Source organism: Leuciscus leuciscus (assembly GCF_965113295.1).
Source record: "Leuciscus leuciscus genome assembly, chromosome: 13".
NCBI lineage: Eukaryota > Metazoa > Chordata > Actinopteri > Cypriniformes > Leuciscidae > Leuciscus > Leuciscus leuciscus.
The window spans coordinates 14736290-14755522 of NC_138737.1; the positions used below are offsets into that span (position 1 = coordinate 14736290).

Genomic DNA, 19233 nt, shown 5'->3' on the forward strand with positions numbered 1-19233 from the left:
ATGTGGCACGCATCACACACGCTCATTTTGTCAAGTGGTGGAACATTCAGAGTGTCTGTCATGTCTGTATTTGATTTTGTCGGTACGGGGTGAAATTTAATGCTTAACACTGTTGTGGCAAAAACAAGATGGAGCAAAACATTGCTGATTTTCTAAAGGACGCATTCCCAGGTAAGATTTTTGTGTGAGACTTTTTGTGTAATGAAGAAGTGAAAACTTTTGTAGCCAACTGCTTGTTGTGATTCTCACCACTAAGCCAATTTATTACATAAATAATCTGACTTTTTTTTTTACCTAATTAAGTCGATATAAGAAAAGTCCATAAAAATACAGCCCAATGTACCTTGTTAATATAAAGGAAGTTTCTGTTTTGATTTTTCATAGGTGAAATGTTTTGATTTTTCATACCCATATTTTGAATTGTGCATTGCATTGTGTTGTGTCTTTTTAAAAATAAAAACAGAGGCAAACTTTGATCATCTACACTCTGATGACGACGTTAACGTACCTCAAAATGAGCCCGACATGGAGGACGACAACAGTCACAGAGAATCCAGTGGATCTGAGTCTGACATAGATTTAGAGTGGGCGAATAGGGAAGAGGAAACTAAGAACTTTACTGAGAACAATAGGAACTTCTCATTAGATGAACAAAGCATGAAGGCAGGATCTTTGCCCTGTGGTTCAAGAGATGACGACGATGCAGATGAAAACAAGACACAAACCCAAAACCAGCAATTAAGCTTGCATGATGAGGAATGCAGAGAGAATGAAGTCGAGACACACACAGATATCCATCAAATAAACAAGGAACAAGCTGAAGATGTCGGTATGCTGGAAATGGTTCTTCCAAAAGGAACTGACTATGATCTAGAAACAATGAGCGCAGAGACCCCATCACACCTACTGTCCTACCAGATGGTGGATAAACCTGAAAATGAGAGCTCAACTTCCAAAGAGGACAGACTGGAGCTTGGGAGCACTGAGGAACACGTCCTTCAGCACGCACCAGATGATAATAAGCTCAATTGTTTTAGTGCCATAAAGTCAACATTGCAAGATTGTCCAGAAGCATCAATGGAGGTCACGACTGGGGATGAGATGAAAGAGTTTACAGAAGAAGATCATGAAAATCATGAAAGAGAAGAGGAAGGTTTAGCAGAGTACCCCTCTGATTTATCTCAAAGTGATAGTGGGGACAGCAGTGAGGGTCATGAGGGTGGACAACCCACTCACATGGACACCAAGCTGGCTCAGGTGCAGGTTGAAGAACTGGATTATTCCTATGAGATGAAGAAGCTAGAAGAACCTCCTCTGAATTACGAAGTTGTAACTTCAAGGAATGATGATGTTCAAATGAAAGATGGATGTATGGATCCTGCAGACATGCTCACTTATGTCAAGAATGAGGGTCTGAAAGTGGAGACACCTGGGAAATCTGATGATGACATATTGTTCGAGACAAAGCAGGACAGTATTAGAGATGACGAATATAACAGTGAGATTTCAAACACTTGGGAAAGTTCTGATTTTGGAATCTCTGCGAATTTCCAATCTAATTCCAGTGAATCTTACATGACTGAGCAGCCTGACTATGATAGTGATATCAGCAGTGATGGTGAATACTGCAAGAGCCAAGAAGAAAACCCTGATTACACTTCCCATGCAATCTTGGAGGAAAAAACCCCAGCTACCATGAAACAAAAGCACAACTTCATGAAAGACTTTGCTAGAGATCGGAACAACATTGAACATGAAATAGAGGATGTGGTGGTCACAGATAGTCAGAAAGAGGTGTGTGATGTAGGACATTTTTCAAGCAATCCAGCATCTCCTAAAGCAGGAATGGAGGGATCTTCTGAGACATACTCATCTGAAAACAGAAGTGTGAGTGAGTCACATCCACTAGAGGCCAAGAACAACAAAGAACATGATAACAGTGAACACTCAGAAGTTTCAGACATTGGTGAAAATATCAACACTTTGCTACCTGGGACATTTTGGACCTTGATGGACGATCACAACCTGAAGCTTGACGAATATGACTGGGACATTAATGATAAAGAAGTGATCTGTGATGAAGAGGACTATTTTCAGGAAGAGCTGGAGAATGATGAGGAGGAGACCGAGAGGGACTGGGAGAAAGAAAAAACAAGAATTGAGGCATTTAACAGATTCTACCAGACCGCCGAAGGCGAGGAAAACAAAGGTAAATGCTTATTTGTGAACCATCTTAAAGCCATAAAGCAATACCATGAATCACATTTTTATTAGGAATTTTATAAATGAATTTTACCTTACTACTGGATAAATTCTTTCCCAACAACTACAACAGGTAGAATCCACAAAGTGACGTTTTGTTTGGATCTAGAATCCTCTCTTTATGAGGTGGATAGTGACAGGTAAAACAGATTTCAAAGTTTGATTCTTTACTTTAAAAGTAAAGTGTTTTGCTTAACATATATATATCTTAGATTTTAGTGCAACATACAAGCTCACGTATTTGATTGGCATGTGATTTGCTACACAGCAGTGAAGAGGAACTGAGCACAAAAGGTTGCATCAGAGACTTGCATCCTCCAGAGTCCAGTTCAGAACGAAGCAACAGGGAAGACAGCCATGAACCCTCAGAAGTTTCATACATTGAAAATTTCAGCACTCTTCTGATGGATGAGGACATGAATCTTGATGAATATGACCATGACATTAATGTAGAAGAGTTCTATAAAATGAACTCAAGTACGGCGATCTGTGATGATGAGGATGATTTCTTGGAGAAGCTGAAAAATGAAATAGAGAGGGACATGGAGCAGGAACAAGCGAGATACAAAGAGTCTGTAAAAGCAAAGCAAAATGAGGGTAAGTGCTCAAATGTTTTATCGAAATTACAATACTGTTGAAAAAAATTGGGGTCAGAAAGATTTTAATTAGAAATTAATACTTTTATTCAGCAGGGGATTAAATTAATCAAAAGTGACCGTAATATATTTCAAATATTACAAAAGATTTATATTTCAAATAAATGCTGTTCTTTTAAACTTTATATTTATCAAAGATTCCTAAGAAAAAAAAAGTATCATGGTTCCCACAAAAATATTAAGAAGTTAAAATATTAACTGTAATATTAATGGTTTTAAACATTGATAATAATATGAAATGTTTCTTAGGCATCAAATCAGTATATTATAATGATTTCTTAAGGATCATCTTACACTAAAGACTGTAATGATGCTGAAAATTCAACTTTGCATCACAGGAATACATTTCTTTAAAATATATTAAAATAGTTATTTTAAGTTATTATATATAAAAATTGTTTCTGTAGCTCAACTGTTACATACGACACTAGCATCAAGGACATGGGTTCAGATAAAAATGCCTGATAAATGAATACATAAATAAGTAAAATGCACATTTCTCTCTCAAAAGTAACAGACAGGACCCAGAGGGTAATGTTTAGGTTGGATCAAGGATCTTCTCAAAATGAGGAAGATAATGATAGGTAAGATGGATTTCATTCATTTAAAAATTTCATTCAGATTTTAGATTGGCAAATTTGGAAACTTGTATTTTATATTGCCTTGCAGCAGTGAACAGGAATCAAACTCAGAAGATGACACTGCCAATGTCCAGAAGAATGAGGTGAGAACATCAGATCATCAAGCATACAGCACAATAATCAAATAATAATAATCTCATATCATCTGCTCTCCACGTTTCAGGACCAAAGTGATTCTGATGAACCACATGAGAGACGTTTATACGCAGGAAGGTACAAAGTTTTACCAAAGGGGTTACAAAAGGCAGGCAAGGAGCTGAAGGAACACCCCAAAAGAAATAAGGTAAGTATAAACTCGCTAGAATTAAAGAACATAAAAAAACAGCATAACAATATAGATAAAGCACTCATAATTTTGAGGTTACATTTTTTTTAATCTGGAGACAGGTTAGACAAAAGCTTTTTTGTCCTTAAAACCTTAAAAAAAATATTGCTGTTTTCCTACTAAACCCCATTTGCACAAATCATGGGAGTAACTTGCACAAATTTTGGGACAAATTACGTAAAATATCACGGTAGTAACAGATGTCTGTATTATGTAACATACTTATGCAACACACACGTTGCCTTAATCAAATGTTTCTTAACTGGAACATTGAGTGATATTTTAAAGTGATTTCCGTCATTTTGACGGATAGTAAATATTGCATACCTGCTTTAGAAACATTCCAGTAAACACTTACATCCGTGTGAAAACAAACCTGAAATGAGACGTGAGGATTTGGGGAGAAAACAAAAGATAATTAGTGCATTGCAGTGGATTATTCATTAATTCATTTATTAGACCACAAATGTGCAGTATGCTATTGGATAAGGAATATGTGTAGCACAACCTTATGATTTGATTCAGTATTTTTGAGTGGAACTACCCCAAACCGGACGTGCCTTCCATAATCTAAAAAGCAGGAGGCTTGTTAGGAAAAAGGTGGATATAAATAATAAAAAATAACAGTGTTTTGAGTAAATAAAAACATGCTCATGGTACATATAAGTCATGTCTAATGGTGTAAACATTTATCATATATATAGCAATACCATTATTCATGTACAATGCAAGTTACTGCACTTGAATAGGTATCCAGTAATGACAATGACTTTAATAGTAAGTCATTACTAATAACACCAATAAGACTCTGACTGAACTCTGTCTTGATCTCTCTAGTGTCTTGTTCTGCTGCGGTCAGTGTTAGCAGTGAGTCTAGCGACAGCGGTGGGGCTGCTGTCTTACTGCTGGGCCACAGACAGCTTGGACTGGATCTACTGAATTCACATGGATTTTGGATACTCAACATAATTCAAAACACAAAATAAAAGCCAAGGCCTCTGCATTATGATAAAGAAATCATTGCACAATACCATGCACAATGTCATGAAACAGACAAGCAAGCACACTGAGATAAGACCAACTTTATTTCCTTACAGGATGCAACCTAATATTGTAATGTTTGAACAGCGCTTTGAAATACAGCTTTTTTTAAAATGTTTATGTCTTTTAACATGGAAATCTCTGTTTTTTATGTAAACCACATTTAGATAGATTTAATCATCTTCCGTTTTACTAGGAAAAGTGATACATTTGCAGATGTACATGGTCTCTTGCCCCTACAGGACACCTTGTACAAACAAGTGCTTTCAAAGTAAAACTGACCTGAAAAATAAATACAAAATAAAAATAAATACATCGGATACATTCCTTTATCCCTGACTATATCTTACTGCAGTTAATGCAACATTCTTTTTTGCTATTGCTTTCTAATCTCAATTGTCATCCTATTAGGTTGTCAGCAAGCTATATTCCATAAACATGCCATGCAGTTAGTGTATTTTTAGGTCTGATTATTATTCAGTGCCTTCTTCACTACAGCATAAAATATGATGTCTTAGTGCAAGTCACCCAAATTCTAGAAAATTAAAACCGATTGCATACAATAGCATGGATATTTCTTCTTTAACAATCACCAGGGTTTCTGGAAATATTATTACTTCAAAAAGAACATCTCTCTCTGTGAGTGCTTTGACTTTAAAAGTAGCTATACAAATTAATTCATCTTTCAACACTTCAGATAAGAAATGTAAGAGGGGAAAAGTACCTGTAAGGCATGCTCAGCTTTCTGTAGTCGTTTTCTTTGGCTGAAATTATTTTCTCCATTGGAACCTTTCAATTTATAATGTTCATTAAATGCTTACTATGAACACATGCCCTGATTAACTACTCGTTTCGCATAACAGTCTTATAACGCATTTCAGAAAAGACAATGTAAATAAATAAATAAATAAATATCTTGTGAATCAAAATTACAGTTGTAAGGTAAAGTGTATTTGATACTGCATTAGCTGTGGTGACTACGCAAACTAATAAAGAAGAGGTGCCATGTTTGATTTGAGTAAGATCCATGCCGGTAATTGAATACACACAATCTTTTCCGCTTGTGAACGCACATATCCTCAGCCTCCTTGTTTGGAGTCTTTTTTAAATCGCAATGTTCATGATTCGTTCTCGCTGATGTTGCATCAGTAATCACTCCCACGTGTGTGTTTTTCCGACAGTTTTAAATGGCCACATACATGTCCATCTGCTACATCCAGGACACTGGTCCGCACAACATAAATTCCAAACTACTTCAGACCGGGCCACATCCTGTCACCGAAAGGCCCCTCTCCTGTAAACGAGAGAGGTGATGGTGCTCCGGGCGTATACAGGTCAGAGTCCGTATCTGACTCCCCCTCGGCCAGATAAGGCCTGAGACGGGTGCACAGCGTCCCGCCTCCCCCACCAAAAAGCCCCAGACTCACCGGAGGCACATATTCCCCTTCTCTGGTCTGAGAAATGCTAAAGCCACTAAAAGAGCGGTCTAGTTCCTCATGGTCCACCGAGGGAATGGACAGAGACGTGTCACTCTCGACGGCTGCCTGCTGCTGGATGGGTCTCCTGGACCTGCGCGAGCGGCTGTTGTCACAGCTCTCGTGGAACGGTGGAGGCGGGAGGCGGTACAGTGAGGGGTCGTCGGTGCCTATCGGTGACACTCCTCGGCTGTTGTTCCAGAGAGGCACGCTGAGGGGATGTTCTTCCTGCTGGTGCCACGAGGTAGAGGGCCGACACTGGCTGTCTGTGGGAGTCCTGTTGGGACCAGGGTGGACAGGGGACCCACTCTTGTTTTTATCCTCGTCTTTGTTCTGTGCTTTCTCGCTATTATAGTCAGGGCTGTGGTAAGGAGGAGCAGGGTAAGGGATTTTAAAGCCCAGGAGAGCTTCGGTCTCAGATCGCGGGATGCCCATTTGTGTTGTATACACGCTGACCAAAAAGTTGAGTTTGAGGTCCATTGCCCCCACCTGCACAAGGAGAGACAACCGGACTCTTCAGCACTAACATATATGGGGCTATACAACCACATCAAATGAACTTGACACACTGTGGTTCACCTGTTTCTCCATCTTGTTCAGACGCCCCATCATGCTCTGGTCCTCAGCCATCTCTGTGTCGCTTTTGGGTTTGTCCTTTTCTCCTGTCCCGCCTCCTTTCCCCACAATCTGATCCACTCTAGTGATCCAATAGACCATCACTTCGACACATAGTCAATACGCCCTCATTCACACTGAGATTCAGTGGTTAACTGTACACTGTACCTTGTCAAGTTAACAGAAATTTGCTTTATGGAGGAGAACTTGACCATGCGAATGCAAACATAGGACAGCAGGGTTTAAATCATAGGGAAGAAAATGAATTGAAGCTTGATTTGCTGAAAGTGAATGTGATTTTGCATGCTGCATGCCATACTGCAAAGTTGTTAATCAGCATGCATTCATCAGGGTCTTCAAAAAGATGAATCTTTCAAACAAAGATGTGCTGCAGCATTGCACTGAGATGAACACTCACATTACTGCAGTGAAAACACATCTGAGTGTCTTTCTCTGCAAAGTTACTGACAGCAGTGTTGGGGAGTAACTAACTAAAAATAAAGAAACGGCAAATTTAACAACATATTTCAGAGGGGAAAATCTGATTCGTTCATTCTAGTGAATCAGAATTTAGTGAACTAGTTTGTCCTAAAAGGCTATATCTATCGAGTGTGAATCTTTCTTTTGAAACATTCTAGTGAATTTGTTTTTCCCTAAACAGCCCTCTATGTCTTATCTAGTATTGGTTAGAATCAGTATTGCTATCGTTAACAAAAACAAAAACTGAAATAAAAATAAATTCAAACTATTTAGAAATGTGTATATATATATATATAAAACAATAAAAACACAAGCACGTAATAAAATGACTACAAATTAAACCTCAACATATAAAAGTAAAAGCTAATTCAAAATACTAATAAAAACTCCAATAGTATATAAATAATATTAAAATAACTCTGGTCAGGATCATTCCTTCTAGTAAATTGGTTCTATTGAGTGGTTCATGTAAATGACTAATAACACAGCTTCAATTTGAGTCCCTGCGATATTTAGTGTACTTCTTTATAATGGAATATTTTGTTAAATGCTGCTGTTAATTATTGTTTTTAATTCAGTTAGATTAAGGGTGCATTTTGTTAATAATGCAATATTTGTTAATATCAATTGTTAATAAATCTGTTCAAATTTGGTTCTTTCATCTTAATGGAAATTATTGATTTACTCAAAAACCCAGTAAAATATATCTCAGATTAAATTATAAATAAGATCATCAGATAGTTCTATTTAGAAAGATTTTTGCCCCCTTAAGGCCCGATATACTTCAAGAGAAATCGTTTTGAGAGTTCAAAACAGCGTGCCAAAGTGTAGTTTCCGGAAAAGTTCGCTACGGCTGGTAAACTACCATTGTACTACCATTGGTCCGTGGCGATTACGTAATAGGTAGGTGTGCATGGAGACTCCGCCTTCTTTCACGCCGAAATCTTTTCCAGTTCATTTCTCCTGTTCAATTCGTGGAAGTCTGTAATTCTGATGAAACGAGACACAGACACTGTTTTTCATGTTTAATACGGTAAAGCTACTTGATTTTACGCAATCTATAGTAGCCTATAAACTGCTATAAAAATAAACGTCACTTGATTTGACTAGAGTGCCGAATTGCAGAGCTTGTGCAAACAGATCCACATTGCAATGATCAGATGCTTTTCTTATGCTTTATAAAAAATAAAAAAAGCTTTCTGCTTTCTCAATTTTGTTGTGTGTTTATTTTGTTATTGAGAGGAAAGTGTGCAGCACATATTTACATATTCATCTAAACGCCGTCTCAGCAGTGTGGGCGGCTTCGGATGTTCGCTTACAGTACATCGCTGCTCACGTATTTAGAACTTCGTTTTACCCCTAAACAAAGAAGGAAAAAGAACTTCGCCATGAGTATATCAGGGCCTTTAAAATATCTTCCCCAACACTGATTGGCAAACATACAAATGACAATGAATTTGTATAATAGAAAATGTGGGGAAATAAATGAAAATTAATTCACAATGTCACCTGGTTCCATGCCTTATGATGCTTTGTGTTTTAAACACTGTACATTTGAGTTATTCTCTCTTTTTTGAACCCTGGAACATCATGCACAATTGCATCAGTCCCCCAGTAAGCAGGCTGCATGGTCACACCATAGTGAGTAATATTGCACAGCATAAAGATCATTTTTTTTATATATATATCATTTTATAAATTAACTTTTGATAAATTCTAAAGCTAAATTCTGAAGCAAGTAATTATGGATACTTACACACATCCAAAATGCAATTATTTCTCAATGTGAACGTAGAATATCCAGTTAACAATGCTACCAGTTATCGACAAGTTTCTCCTCATGTTTTTCTTTGACTCTTTGACATTATACAATTGTAGTTTTATACTATGCTGTCCAATAATAAACCCATTCAGCCTGGGAAGGCCATTGGTGAATTGATTACGTACTTCTTGTGACGAGGGGTCGAGGGGGGAGGGGGACCCACAATCAAATCTATCCTGGCAAAGCACACAGAGAGAACATGGATACCAAGCATCATCAAGCAACACATGGGAACCATTCCATATACCCCAGCGAGGACCGTCGACAAATAAGAAAGAATATATTCCATACATGTCTGTTCTCACCCACTTCTAGGAACAGTGTTTCATGTTTACATGTATGATAGAAATGGTTTTTGCTGTTGGAATATATTGGTATATGTGTGGATGCTATTTCACAACATATATGAGGCTTATTTGAGAGAAAAGGAGTGAATCTGAATTCAAATCATTTTGGATGTGACACAGAAAACAATCACTGTGAATGTGATTTTGATCAAGCAGTGTTAAAGTATTTTTCCTCAATTTTTTTAATCTTTCTTCAATACCAAACAGTGACCACCAGAGGTTGCAGCCAACAATCCAGCTACAGCTCTTGACAAATACTGATTGACTACTGAAACTACATTGTAAGAGGGTGAAAACTTTACGATGTGGTTCTTTTGTTCTTTACGAACTAAAGTCTTGCCTGGCCTGAAGGTTTTTGATGCGTGACAGCATGTCCAGATGGCCGGCTGAATACTGCTCAATCACATCCATCACGTCATAGGGCCTGAGGCTCTCTTTAAATCTCCTCTTAGACACCAGGAACCGCATAATACTGGGGAAGACAGAAAAGTTACTGTAACAGAGCAATAAATACAGAATTTAATAAACATTTGACTGTCCCACCAGTTAAATGACTGTTTTCAGTTTTTAAAAATAATTATAAATAATTTATACATTTAAAAAGTATTTAATTATATTTCAAAAATCACATAATTCAGTTTTATTTTGTTTTTAAAAATGTACACATAATTTGTTTTAGTCGGGTGATAAATGTGTCTTACCAGATTGCTCTGATGGTGACCTTGAGTCCCGGAGACAGATCCGGCACAAACTCGCAGTTGAAACCCCTGTCGTCCCCAAGCTCCTCTGGAAGGCTTGCCTCTACAACACACAAACGGACAGGCTGCTCCCAATGTAAAGAGTCCTAATGTTAATGATGAACAGCCATTTGACAAGATGAAAGATTAGAAATCATCTGCCATGGCAGACATGCTCGATAAACTGCTAAGGTGCTCCCCATTATACAACAGTTAGTTCCAGTCCTTGAATTTGATTGGCCAAGCGGCGTTCCAAGAGTGATATTTAGTCAAACAGCACTTGCACTTTTCACTGTTAGAATCACTCTGCTTGTCTGCATCCCTGGTGTTCCAAACCAGAGTATGTGAGAGTTGTGGAGTGAAAGCAGTGTTGTGTGGTTTTTCATATATGTAACTCGAAATAATATCCTTTTTACAGAACTGTTGTATAAAATCAATATCACGCATGCAAATTATGTTGTTCTGAATTTTAGCATGACTATTTCAGCCGTAGGAATGAGGCTATGCTGAAATTCAGTACATTTGCTCATGATATATTGCTAGATTAAAACCCATCATAGATTATCATACAGGTTTGGAACAACATGAGGGTGAGTCAATTTTGACAATTTTTATTTTTGTGAGAACTATTCCATGTCTTTTAGTAAGGCACAATTAAATCACACATTAGACACACTTTGGAAAAAAGTTAATTCTACTGTATATGACAAGTGAGATTTTTAAAATTGTAATAAATTTATTCCACTCTTCAGAAGTCAAATTTCTGAAACTGATGGCCCTCCTAATCTCAGGATCACTTTGTCAGCATTAGTCTTTTTTCGACAGAAGCTTCAGACATGCTTTTATGTTTCTATGTGCATTTGGAGCTGAAACAATAGTTTTACTCATGCATGAAGCACTTACCAGGACCTGCTAGTCTGAGCATTTAACGCGATAGCACATGTGAGAGAAACTTTTGTGCACCTAACAAAATCTAGCAATCGGGCAAATTTCAACCCCCTATGAAAAACAGTTTACCATGTGAAGTTAGGACAAAAAAAGCTTAAATATTAGTACTACATGTGTCATCCTCATGCCATATGAATAAGGATGTGACAGCCGAAAAAGTGCATCCTATTCAAATGACATACTGTACAACTACAACATACCAACTAGTCGAAACTGGAAACAAACTTGTTTCCTTAATAAGCTGAGAAATTTCTTCATGCAGGTTAGTGCAAAGTACTTGATGGAAAGTGTAAGTTGCAAAGTGTTTCATTAACACCTTCATGGAACACATTCTGTCATGTAATGAGAAATAGATCCAGGCTGAGATAAATAGTAACGTTAAGCTTAGATCTGTTATTGCACTTCACTGTCATATGGGTGACAGATAAGGCTAATACAGCTGCTGTAAAAACTATCCAAGCATCAGAAAAGAAATTCATATTTTGTGTGATGCTTCAAGTGAGATGAAACTTTCAGCCAAGGGTTCATGACAGAGAGTGTTGGATGATAGGCGGATATGTGAAGATATGCAGCAGCTCGATAATTAAGGAGCCGTTTTTAAAACATGCATAGTGTTTCTTTAGCAGACTGGTGTTGAGATTTTTTTGGACTAGTGCTAAAGAGATGCAGCCCCAGACAACATAATTTGTCTTACTGATTAAGCCCTCAATCGCTGCCAAAATGTGAAGAGAAAAAAGAGATCAAATGTGAAAGATACAGAGAAAGAAAGAGAAATGAGAGAGAGATGGTCAAAGATGACAATGACTTTAATCATGCAACTGTATAACACATGGTGTTGCTTATAATAGGCTAATTTTTTATTATTAATAATAATTATTAATAATTTTAAAAGTTATTGCAATGAATATTTCTCTCTATTCCCACAAAAAAGTTACATTTCATTTTAGGTTATTGAAGAAATAATATAACCCATCTCTACAGCATGGTGAGAATTATTCATGTTTTTCTCAATTGTAGACTTCACGCTCAACCATTAAACCCACGTTAATGATGAAGAAAATACTTAAATTCTTTAGTTTTTCTTTAATTCAATGGAAAATATATAAATATAAGATAAATTTGCAACTGTTATTTGACTAGCATATTTATCACTATTTATTCATTTTTAGTAAATAACAAAAGCACACATCAGATTTTTTTAATAACAGGGTTACAAAACCGGCAAACATTACAGATATTGAACAGAACAAGAATATTTAGTTTGACCTATTTTGTACCCTATTCATGGAAATTCAAATGGTACGATACTGGAAGTGACACCCGTTTCTAATATGTATGCTGTAGTGACACTGCTACATAATTTATTCATTTGAATTCACTAAGCTAAGGTCTGTGATGCTGTTGTTTGTGATTTATCAAACGTAATATCTTGTCATTTCTGCCATCTCTAACCTTTTCGAGAGAGTGACTGCTGCATCACGCTTACAGATTCTGATTATATATAGTCTACTTCTGAGAGAAACTGCTCTGTCATTTCTTTGCTTTTTGGATCATATTTCTGGATCATGGCCTAACCTGGAGAACTCTTCATGGCGAAGTCCTCGTCTTGCAACTCAATCAGCACTTTATTTTTTTCCAGTAGAGAGAAATGAGAGAGAAACTGATGAGTGTGCAGGAAGTGAAATACATAAAATGGATCAATTTATATATATTTTGAAGTTGAGCACTGCAGAGTTATGCCAAGAGCATAAAACAGATGATGAGAGAAACACAAATGGGCGAATTCACTAATCAACTGTCACTTTAGCTAACGGTATTTCAATGCAAAAAACTATATCTCATTCACTAACCACCCATAATCCAGTTTAATTGTCATTCTTCCTAGGGCAAACATGCTTCTTTATAAACCAGAAATTGCTGCAGTGAACATTTCATTTAGCATAAAATCTGATTTGCATAGTTCCTGTAGTGAATCGGATACTTAATGCAAATATGGTAGCATGTGCAAATAAATGTGTTCATTCTTAGTGAATTCCCCCCAAAGCATTTTCACCATAGATGAAATATGTTATGGGGATCAAGCATCTTAAGAGCATATAAACCTTCTCCTATTAATGTATTTGTAAAAGGAAAGATGCAAACCATAGTTACTGCAACTGAAAAGCCACAAATCAACAAACATCTTCAGACCAGAATACAACGTTCCACTGCAATTCTCTGTGGACTCAAACAATATGTTTTGAAGTCACTTTCATGTGTTTCAGCAATGGGACCGAACCTATGAACCTTACGAAATACAGATCAGTCTTTCTGGCGGGCTGTTTCTTTAAATAGAAAAACGCACCTGCTGTCTTATGAATTCTAATAAATGGAGTGTCACTGACATCATCTTTTCTGCTACGACACATTAAGGAATCCGGAGTGGCATCTGTTTCTGTGCCAGATAATTAAAAACTATCCTCGCTAGCTGCTGAAGTCCCACTCTGATGCTTAAACTTCAGCATCAAAGGAAGAAAAATATGCAAAGTGAGTATTGTAAGTGAGTGAGCGCATACAGTATACTAGTGAATGCAAGAATTTGGAAGCGGTATATATCTTGCAGTGTATAACAGTGGAAATCCCAATAGGCCCAATGTGTGCACATAATAACATTCTCTGACCTTCAGAGTTCTGCCGAGAAGCTCCATCTTTCATTCTGAAAGCGTGTTTTGCAGTGAAGCTCAAGCTCTTGGTCACTTTGCTTTGACTCTCTTTGACTCCGTCCTCTGTCTTGAGGGTCTTGGTTTCCTTTCCACCGGTGCTCTTAGAGGGACTGCCTTTCTCTTTTAAGCTGGGCTTACGACTGCACAGCGGCATGCACAATGAAGCACAGAAGACAAACAAAAAAGCAAAGGAAACAGACAATTCATCCTGAGCACACACTTATAGGCGTCTGTTTTAGTGTGGGACAGAAATAATTCCTGAAACCATCCAGTGCTAGAGAGAGAATACACAGTAACTTATATCAATGACCATACACTGCAAAAAAGTAATTTTCTTTATTCTCTATTTTTGTATTTCCTAGTATATATTTCTAAAATGTCTAACTCTCATTGACATTTTTGTTTTAAGAACAAACCTCACATATTTTCTTAAAGACCCCCTGTGGTGAAAATCACGTTTTTAATGTTGTTTATATGTCTATGTGGTGTTTTTAATATGCTTTAAGACAAACCATGTGCACATTCATCAGTCAGCACCATTACTGAGTATGTTCTCCTTAAAACTGCAGTGAACCAAAGACGTAGTTTGAAACCGCCCTGTTTCCTACCATCACAAACATGTAACTAATCCTGTCAACGTGCGGGGCTTTTCTCCACTCACTCTATAACGTTCAAAGTGTTTCTAAGAATGCAGATTTTTAGCAGGCAGCTGTCTGATTCTGAGATGGCGAACGAAAACGTTTGTGATACATTAGCAGCACATTATTAGCTGTTTGATAACGTAGTCAAGCCAAAGGCTTATCATATCAATTACCATTATGTGTCTGATGTTGTAGAGAGCGATACATTAACGCATTACCATTCTGATTCATCTTGTAGATGATCCTGTATAATTCGCTCTTCCTCTTCCGAATCAGTTTCTGATACAAACATATATGGCTGAATTAGCTAAACCATTATTTCCACTTGCCATTGTGTGGCATTTACTAGTTGACTGAGTGGATCAGGTAGTCCGAGCTGGTGTGATTGGGCGGAGGCAGGAACTAATATACTAAATGAAGCAATGATGTGGTTAGATTCAAGCCATTGAAGAAATTCATAGATTATTTTCAGTCGATCTCCGAATAGTCGATCTCCGAATGCGAATAAACTGACTCTGAATTTTAGTATTGCTTCTTATATGAACATCCTTTTTCAAATACAAAGTCAATATTGATTTTCACTAACGAGATAACAACAAATTATCCGTGAATTTATATGGAACTAAGCTTTAGGAGCTTTCCATCTTTACTCTCCTCCCTGTTACGTTGCATTCGGAGATCAACTATTTTTGACTGTCAAAATGCCGGCGGACACAGAGTTGTGAGTTGTTCAAAATCTTTCTTTTTAGTAAACTCTGTGTACACAAACAATGTTCTCAATGCTCGAGTTCATGTGAAGAGCCCCTGGTGATACTTCAAGCAAAGTTTCATGTTGTGTCAAGCCTTCTTAGTGTTTTAAAAATAGCGATTTTTGATGCTATCATAGAAGTGCCCCATGCACTCCCATTCAAAAGGCAATTTGACCGAAAACAAAAATACAGTCAAACTTAAAAGTGGCGTTTCCATTCTAATTATGCTTTTGAATTATGAAATTTGTCATTTCTAATTTTCTAATTATGAAAGTTTGCCTCAGGTAGATTAACAATAAGACCCTAGGTTGCATTTTGGCGAGAGTTACCCTTTAAGTCACTAAATATTAGTATAAATCTACATTGGCCAGCACAAATTTATTTTATTTTTTTACTAAGTGCACCTTAAAGAAAATTTTTTTTTGCAGTGTAATAAAATATTTCTTTTGTGATGGATTTAATCAAATATAAATGGTGAAGCAGCAAAAAAAAAAATGCTTATTGTATTTTACTTTTATAAATAGATAGCTGATTACTGTTTATTGATATATTATTTACTTGTTTGCATATTTCAACTATTTCAATTCTTAATAGAACAACACAGTTGCATATTTACTGATATGCAAGCTCGCTATAGAAATGTTCAGCTGAAGCAACCAAAAAAAAAAAAGTTTTTTTAAATGTTTTAATTAATCAGATAAGTGCATAAAAATTCCAGTTATGTTGATTTATAAAGTGACTGAAATATGTAAATATTAGATAATTTAAGTAATTTCACAACATTGTACATTAAAAGACATTTTCCTTGGCAAACACAAAGTGTGTCATTTTGCATTCTTCTATTTTAATAAAGATCAGACTTACATGGGCAAAGATATGGATAATGGTGCTTCTCAGTCATGCAATACAATCCACAACTTCTGGATGCAGCAGACCCACATGATGCCACAGCAGATACTTTGAACAACAAAGCAATGAAACACATGCATGTTTTTGGGCATGCTGAAAAATACACAACTGTTATATGATGCAACTTTAAAAAAGCAGCCAAATCAATAAATAAAAAAAGGAGAGACCCCATAAAATACTCAAGGCAGCTTGCAGAGGAGGGTGGTCTCGTGGGATGGAGGTAAAAAGGGATGGGAAGTGCTTCCAGGTGCTAAGTGGGAAAGTTGATCTGCAAGCAAAAATCTCTCACAAAGCTAAACAAATGTCTGCTTCTCTGGTTTGAACAAGACAACATTTTTAGATGCTGGAGAGCAGAACATTTCTCATCCCACCTGAGCTGACGGGAGATTAAAATACTTCAACACCGATACGAATGTGCACTATGATGTACAGTATGTCTCAAAATTTCTGAGCTGATGATAGTACACACTGAAGGAATACATTTAGAAATCAGGAAGGGGAGGGGATGGGGGCAAATCCAAATGCTGGAGAGAGATCTGGGCGTGCAGATGTTAGTATCTTTGTGCAACGGTACCTATTGCTTCTTGGGCAGCACCCACACAGGGTGTCTTTGTGTGAAATCGCACTACTGCAAATGTGGTTGGAGTGATTCATGAGAGAGAAAAGATTATACAAGCAGTGGTCAAAATTGGTTTAGGCCATGTTCAAGTGTGGGACCTAAAATGAGAGGTATTCCCGCTTAAACCCACCAAAACAGCCTACAGATTTTGAGCTAGGTGTTCTTACACTGAATGAAATGAAGGAATATGTTTGATTGATGAGTCACACATTGCACTTGATATTACAGGATTACAAGAGCAGGTCTTTTACAGGGTAGAGACAGTAAAAAACTCCTCAAGTGTGTTTTCTTTAATGAGATGTTTCACCATTAATACAGTATTTTTGAACTGCGCTGATTATGCTGTGTCAGTATGATATTGACTAATTCATCTCCCTGTAAATACCACTTGAAAATACTGTAGTATAAAGTGCAACCAGGTTGTCTTTGAATAACATTTGTGATTTCAAATGACTTAAAACACAGCAATATGAGCTGTTTTCTCATTTGAAGGACGAAGATGGTGCACAGAAACTACGATTCTCAAGAATAGGTTAATAGGAGTTTTTGATAGAGGTGATTTGGGAATAGTCAAGTATCTATAGGAAAATTCTTCACAACAAACCTTGGAGTGACTTCTGGCTGGGAGTCCTTCCTTTAAAAAGAGAGAAGAACATGATGTTGAAAGCAATTAAGACGTGAGATTAATGCAGGCAATACTACTATAAAATATTTTAAACAAGAATAACAGTCATAAATAGGCCAAAAAGTCTGAGAGCACTAGAGAAAATTCTTCCATTTGTTTTACAAGGTTTATAAATTATATTATCTTAGCTTCAATAGCTTTAGAAATATATATATATATATATATATATATATATAGATAGATAGATAGATATGTGTATAGATAGATAGATAGATAGATAGATAGATAGATAGATAATATTGAGCTTCAATAGAAGCAAAAAACATCTGACCATCTATACAAAGAGTCACATGATCAAACACAAATTTACTTGATTAGTGACCTAGAAATAGTGCTGAATCTGATATATTTTTTTTGTTGTTGTAAAAGTTTAAAACTAACCTTAAACTTTTAATTTATTTCCAGGGTTAAAAAACAACAACATGTGGTCAGACATTTGACTCTTCTGTATATTCCAGACATGATAATCATAATATTATTCACATAGATATTTAAATATTTAAAAAAAATTCTCTATAGTAAAATGACCAGACCTGAAACCAGATTTTCCTTTCAAACTTCTTAAAATGTCCAGCTGATTCACAGGAGGGATGAGTCTTTAAGTAAAGGTAGAACAGAGAATAGACTTTTTAAATGCATATCAAACCGCAATAAACTGCTAAAGATGTTTTTTTATAATTAAAACAAGTTGGAAAAATATCCAAAAAGCACAATTAAGAATTAATATACAGTAAACTGAAAACCAGCAAACAGTACTACTAACAAACAAATAAAAATATCTTCAGTTACATTGGTCTACAGAAAGGCAAGATGACTGACTACCTGTACATTGGGACTGACACAGTCTGCTCATAAAAGTCCCATGTGCACACTAGGTCTGTCCGCGCAAGGTTTGTGGCATAAAATCTCCAAGAAGCCTGATGGGGGTAAAGGGAATATTTGAAATAAACTTCTAAGGCAAATGACTTCCATAGTTGCAGTATACAATACATCACTGTACACAGTAACCACCAACATTTCTAGCCATCTAAATCAAAAGCAGCAGAGATCAACCAGATGAGACTGAAAATAGAATCCTCAATTTATCAGTTTTAACAGCAAAGTTAACAAACTAAATATGACTAAGTACTAGTAGTCACACTGAAAGTTATTAGTAAGCACATTTACCAGTCCCTCCAGAAAAACGCGATTATGCGATCGCATAATTCAATGCATAATCAGCCAAAGTCCGCATATTTATGCGGGGGCCGCATTTTTTTCAAATACGCCGCACTTTCGCCGCATAAATTGCCGATTTCTGCGCGCAAAAATGCGGGGCTTGCATGATTTCATAATCCCCGCATTTTCGTTGCAAAAAAGTCACATATATATTAGCAGAAAGTTGAAAAAAGTTGCGTTTACTTCACACAAGAGCAGCCATTTTCCCCTGTTGCCATGGGAACGTTATGAAGTGACGTTATTACAGTTGTAAGTATGTTAGTAGTATGTAAACTTACGTTACAGTAAGAGATTGCACTTTGTGCATTGAAGCACTTATTTTAACAGAAGATGTCTGTTTTGTATAGCTACCTCTGTAAAA

The 19233-nt window shown here is 36.7% G+C and overlaps 3 protein-coding genes across 7 annotated transcripts in view; 1 reads left to right on the forward strand and 2 right to left on the reverse strand.

Moving 5' to 3' along the window:
* LOC309511955 (uncharacterized protein) lies at window positions 1-5257 on the forward strand. Of its 3 annotated transcripts, none has more exons than XM_082187336.1 (8): window positions 1-171; window positions 464-2209; window positions 2336-2402; window positions 2531-2859; window positions 3436-3502; window positions 3588-3642; window positions 3723-3842; window positions 4722-5257. In XM_082187336.1, exons 1-8 carry the CDS (start codon window positions 129-131, stop codon window positions 4821-4823), a joined length of 2529 nt encoding a protein of 842 aa, XP_082043462.1. In that variant the 5' UTR covers window positions 1-128; the 3' UTR covers window positions 4824-5257. The 3 variants fall into 3 exon arrangements, with proteins under 3 accessions (XP_082043462.1, XP_082043461.1, XP_082043460.1); XM_082187335.1 differs by having other exon boundaries at window positions 2534-2859; window positions 3430-3502; XM_082187334.1 differs by having other exon boundaries at window positions 4-171; window positions 3430-3502.
* Window positions 4952-14205, reverse strand: LOC309512846 (potassium voltage-gated channel subfamily KQT member 2-like; the record flags this gene model as incomplete). Its single annotated transcript, XM_082188569.1, has 8 exons — window positions 4952-6889; window positions 6980-7097; window positions 9443-9493; window positions 10005-10136; window positions 10366-10465; window positions 12044-12061; window positions 12925-13053; window positions 14010-14205. 8 exons carry the CDS (start codon window positions 14203-14205, stop codon window positions 6176-6178), a joined length of 1458 nt encoding a protein of 485 aa, XP_082044695.1. The 3' UTR covers window positions 4952-6175.
* LOC309511957 (potassium voltage-gated channel subfamily KQT member 2-like) overlaps window positions 13050-19233 on the reverse strand; it is a gene marked incomplete at its 3' end in the record, with an annotated part of 20764 nt that continues 14580 nt past the window's right edge. The window contains exons 8-12 of one of the 3 annotated variants that reach the window (XM_082187341.1): window positions 18477-18571; window positions 18188-18250; window positions 17574-17603; window positions 16306-16398; window positions 13050-14191 (exon numbers count right to left, since the gene is read on the reverse strand). In XM_082187341.1, the coding sequence (XP_082043467.1) occupies window positions 16335-16398; window positions 17574-17603; window positions 18188-18250; window positions 18477-18571 (252 nt within the window). Of the gene's footprint in view, window positions 14192-16305; window positions 16979-17573; window positions 17604-18187; window positions 18251-18472; window positions 18572-19233 lie in introns of those variants that run through there. The other 2 variants (XR_014210832.1, XM_082187342.1) reach the window with 2 other exon arrangements.

Excerpts from the sequence above, each read along its gene's own strand:
- LOC309511955 (XM_082187334.1), top strand. The coding sequence starts at position 129 with ATGGAGCAAAACATTGCTGATTTTCTAAAGGACGCATTCCCAG. Across the intron at positions 2,403-2,530 it reads TATGAGGTGGATAGTGACAG|CAGTGAAGAGGAACTGAGCA; the intron begins GTAAAACAGATT and ends TTTGCTACACAG. Across the intron at positions 3,643-3,722 it reads CCAATGTCCAGAAGAATGAG|GACCAAAGTGATTCTGATGA; the intron begins GTGAGAACATCA and ends TCCACGTTTCAG.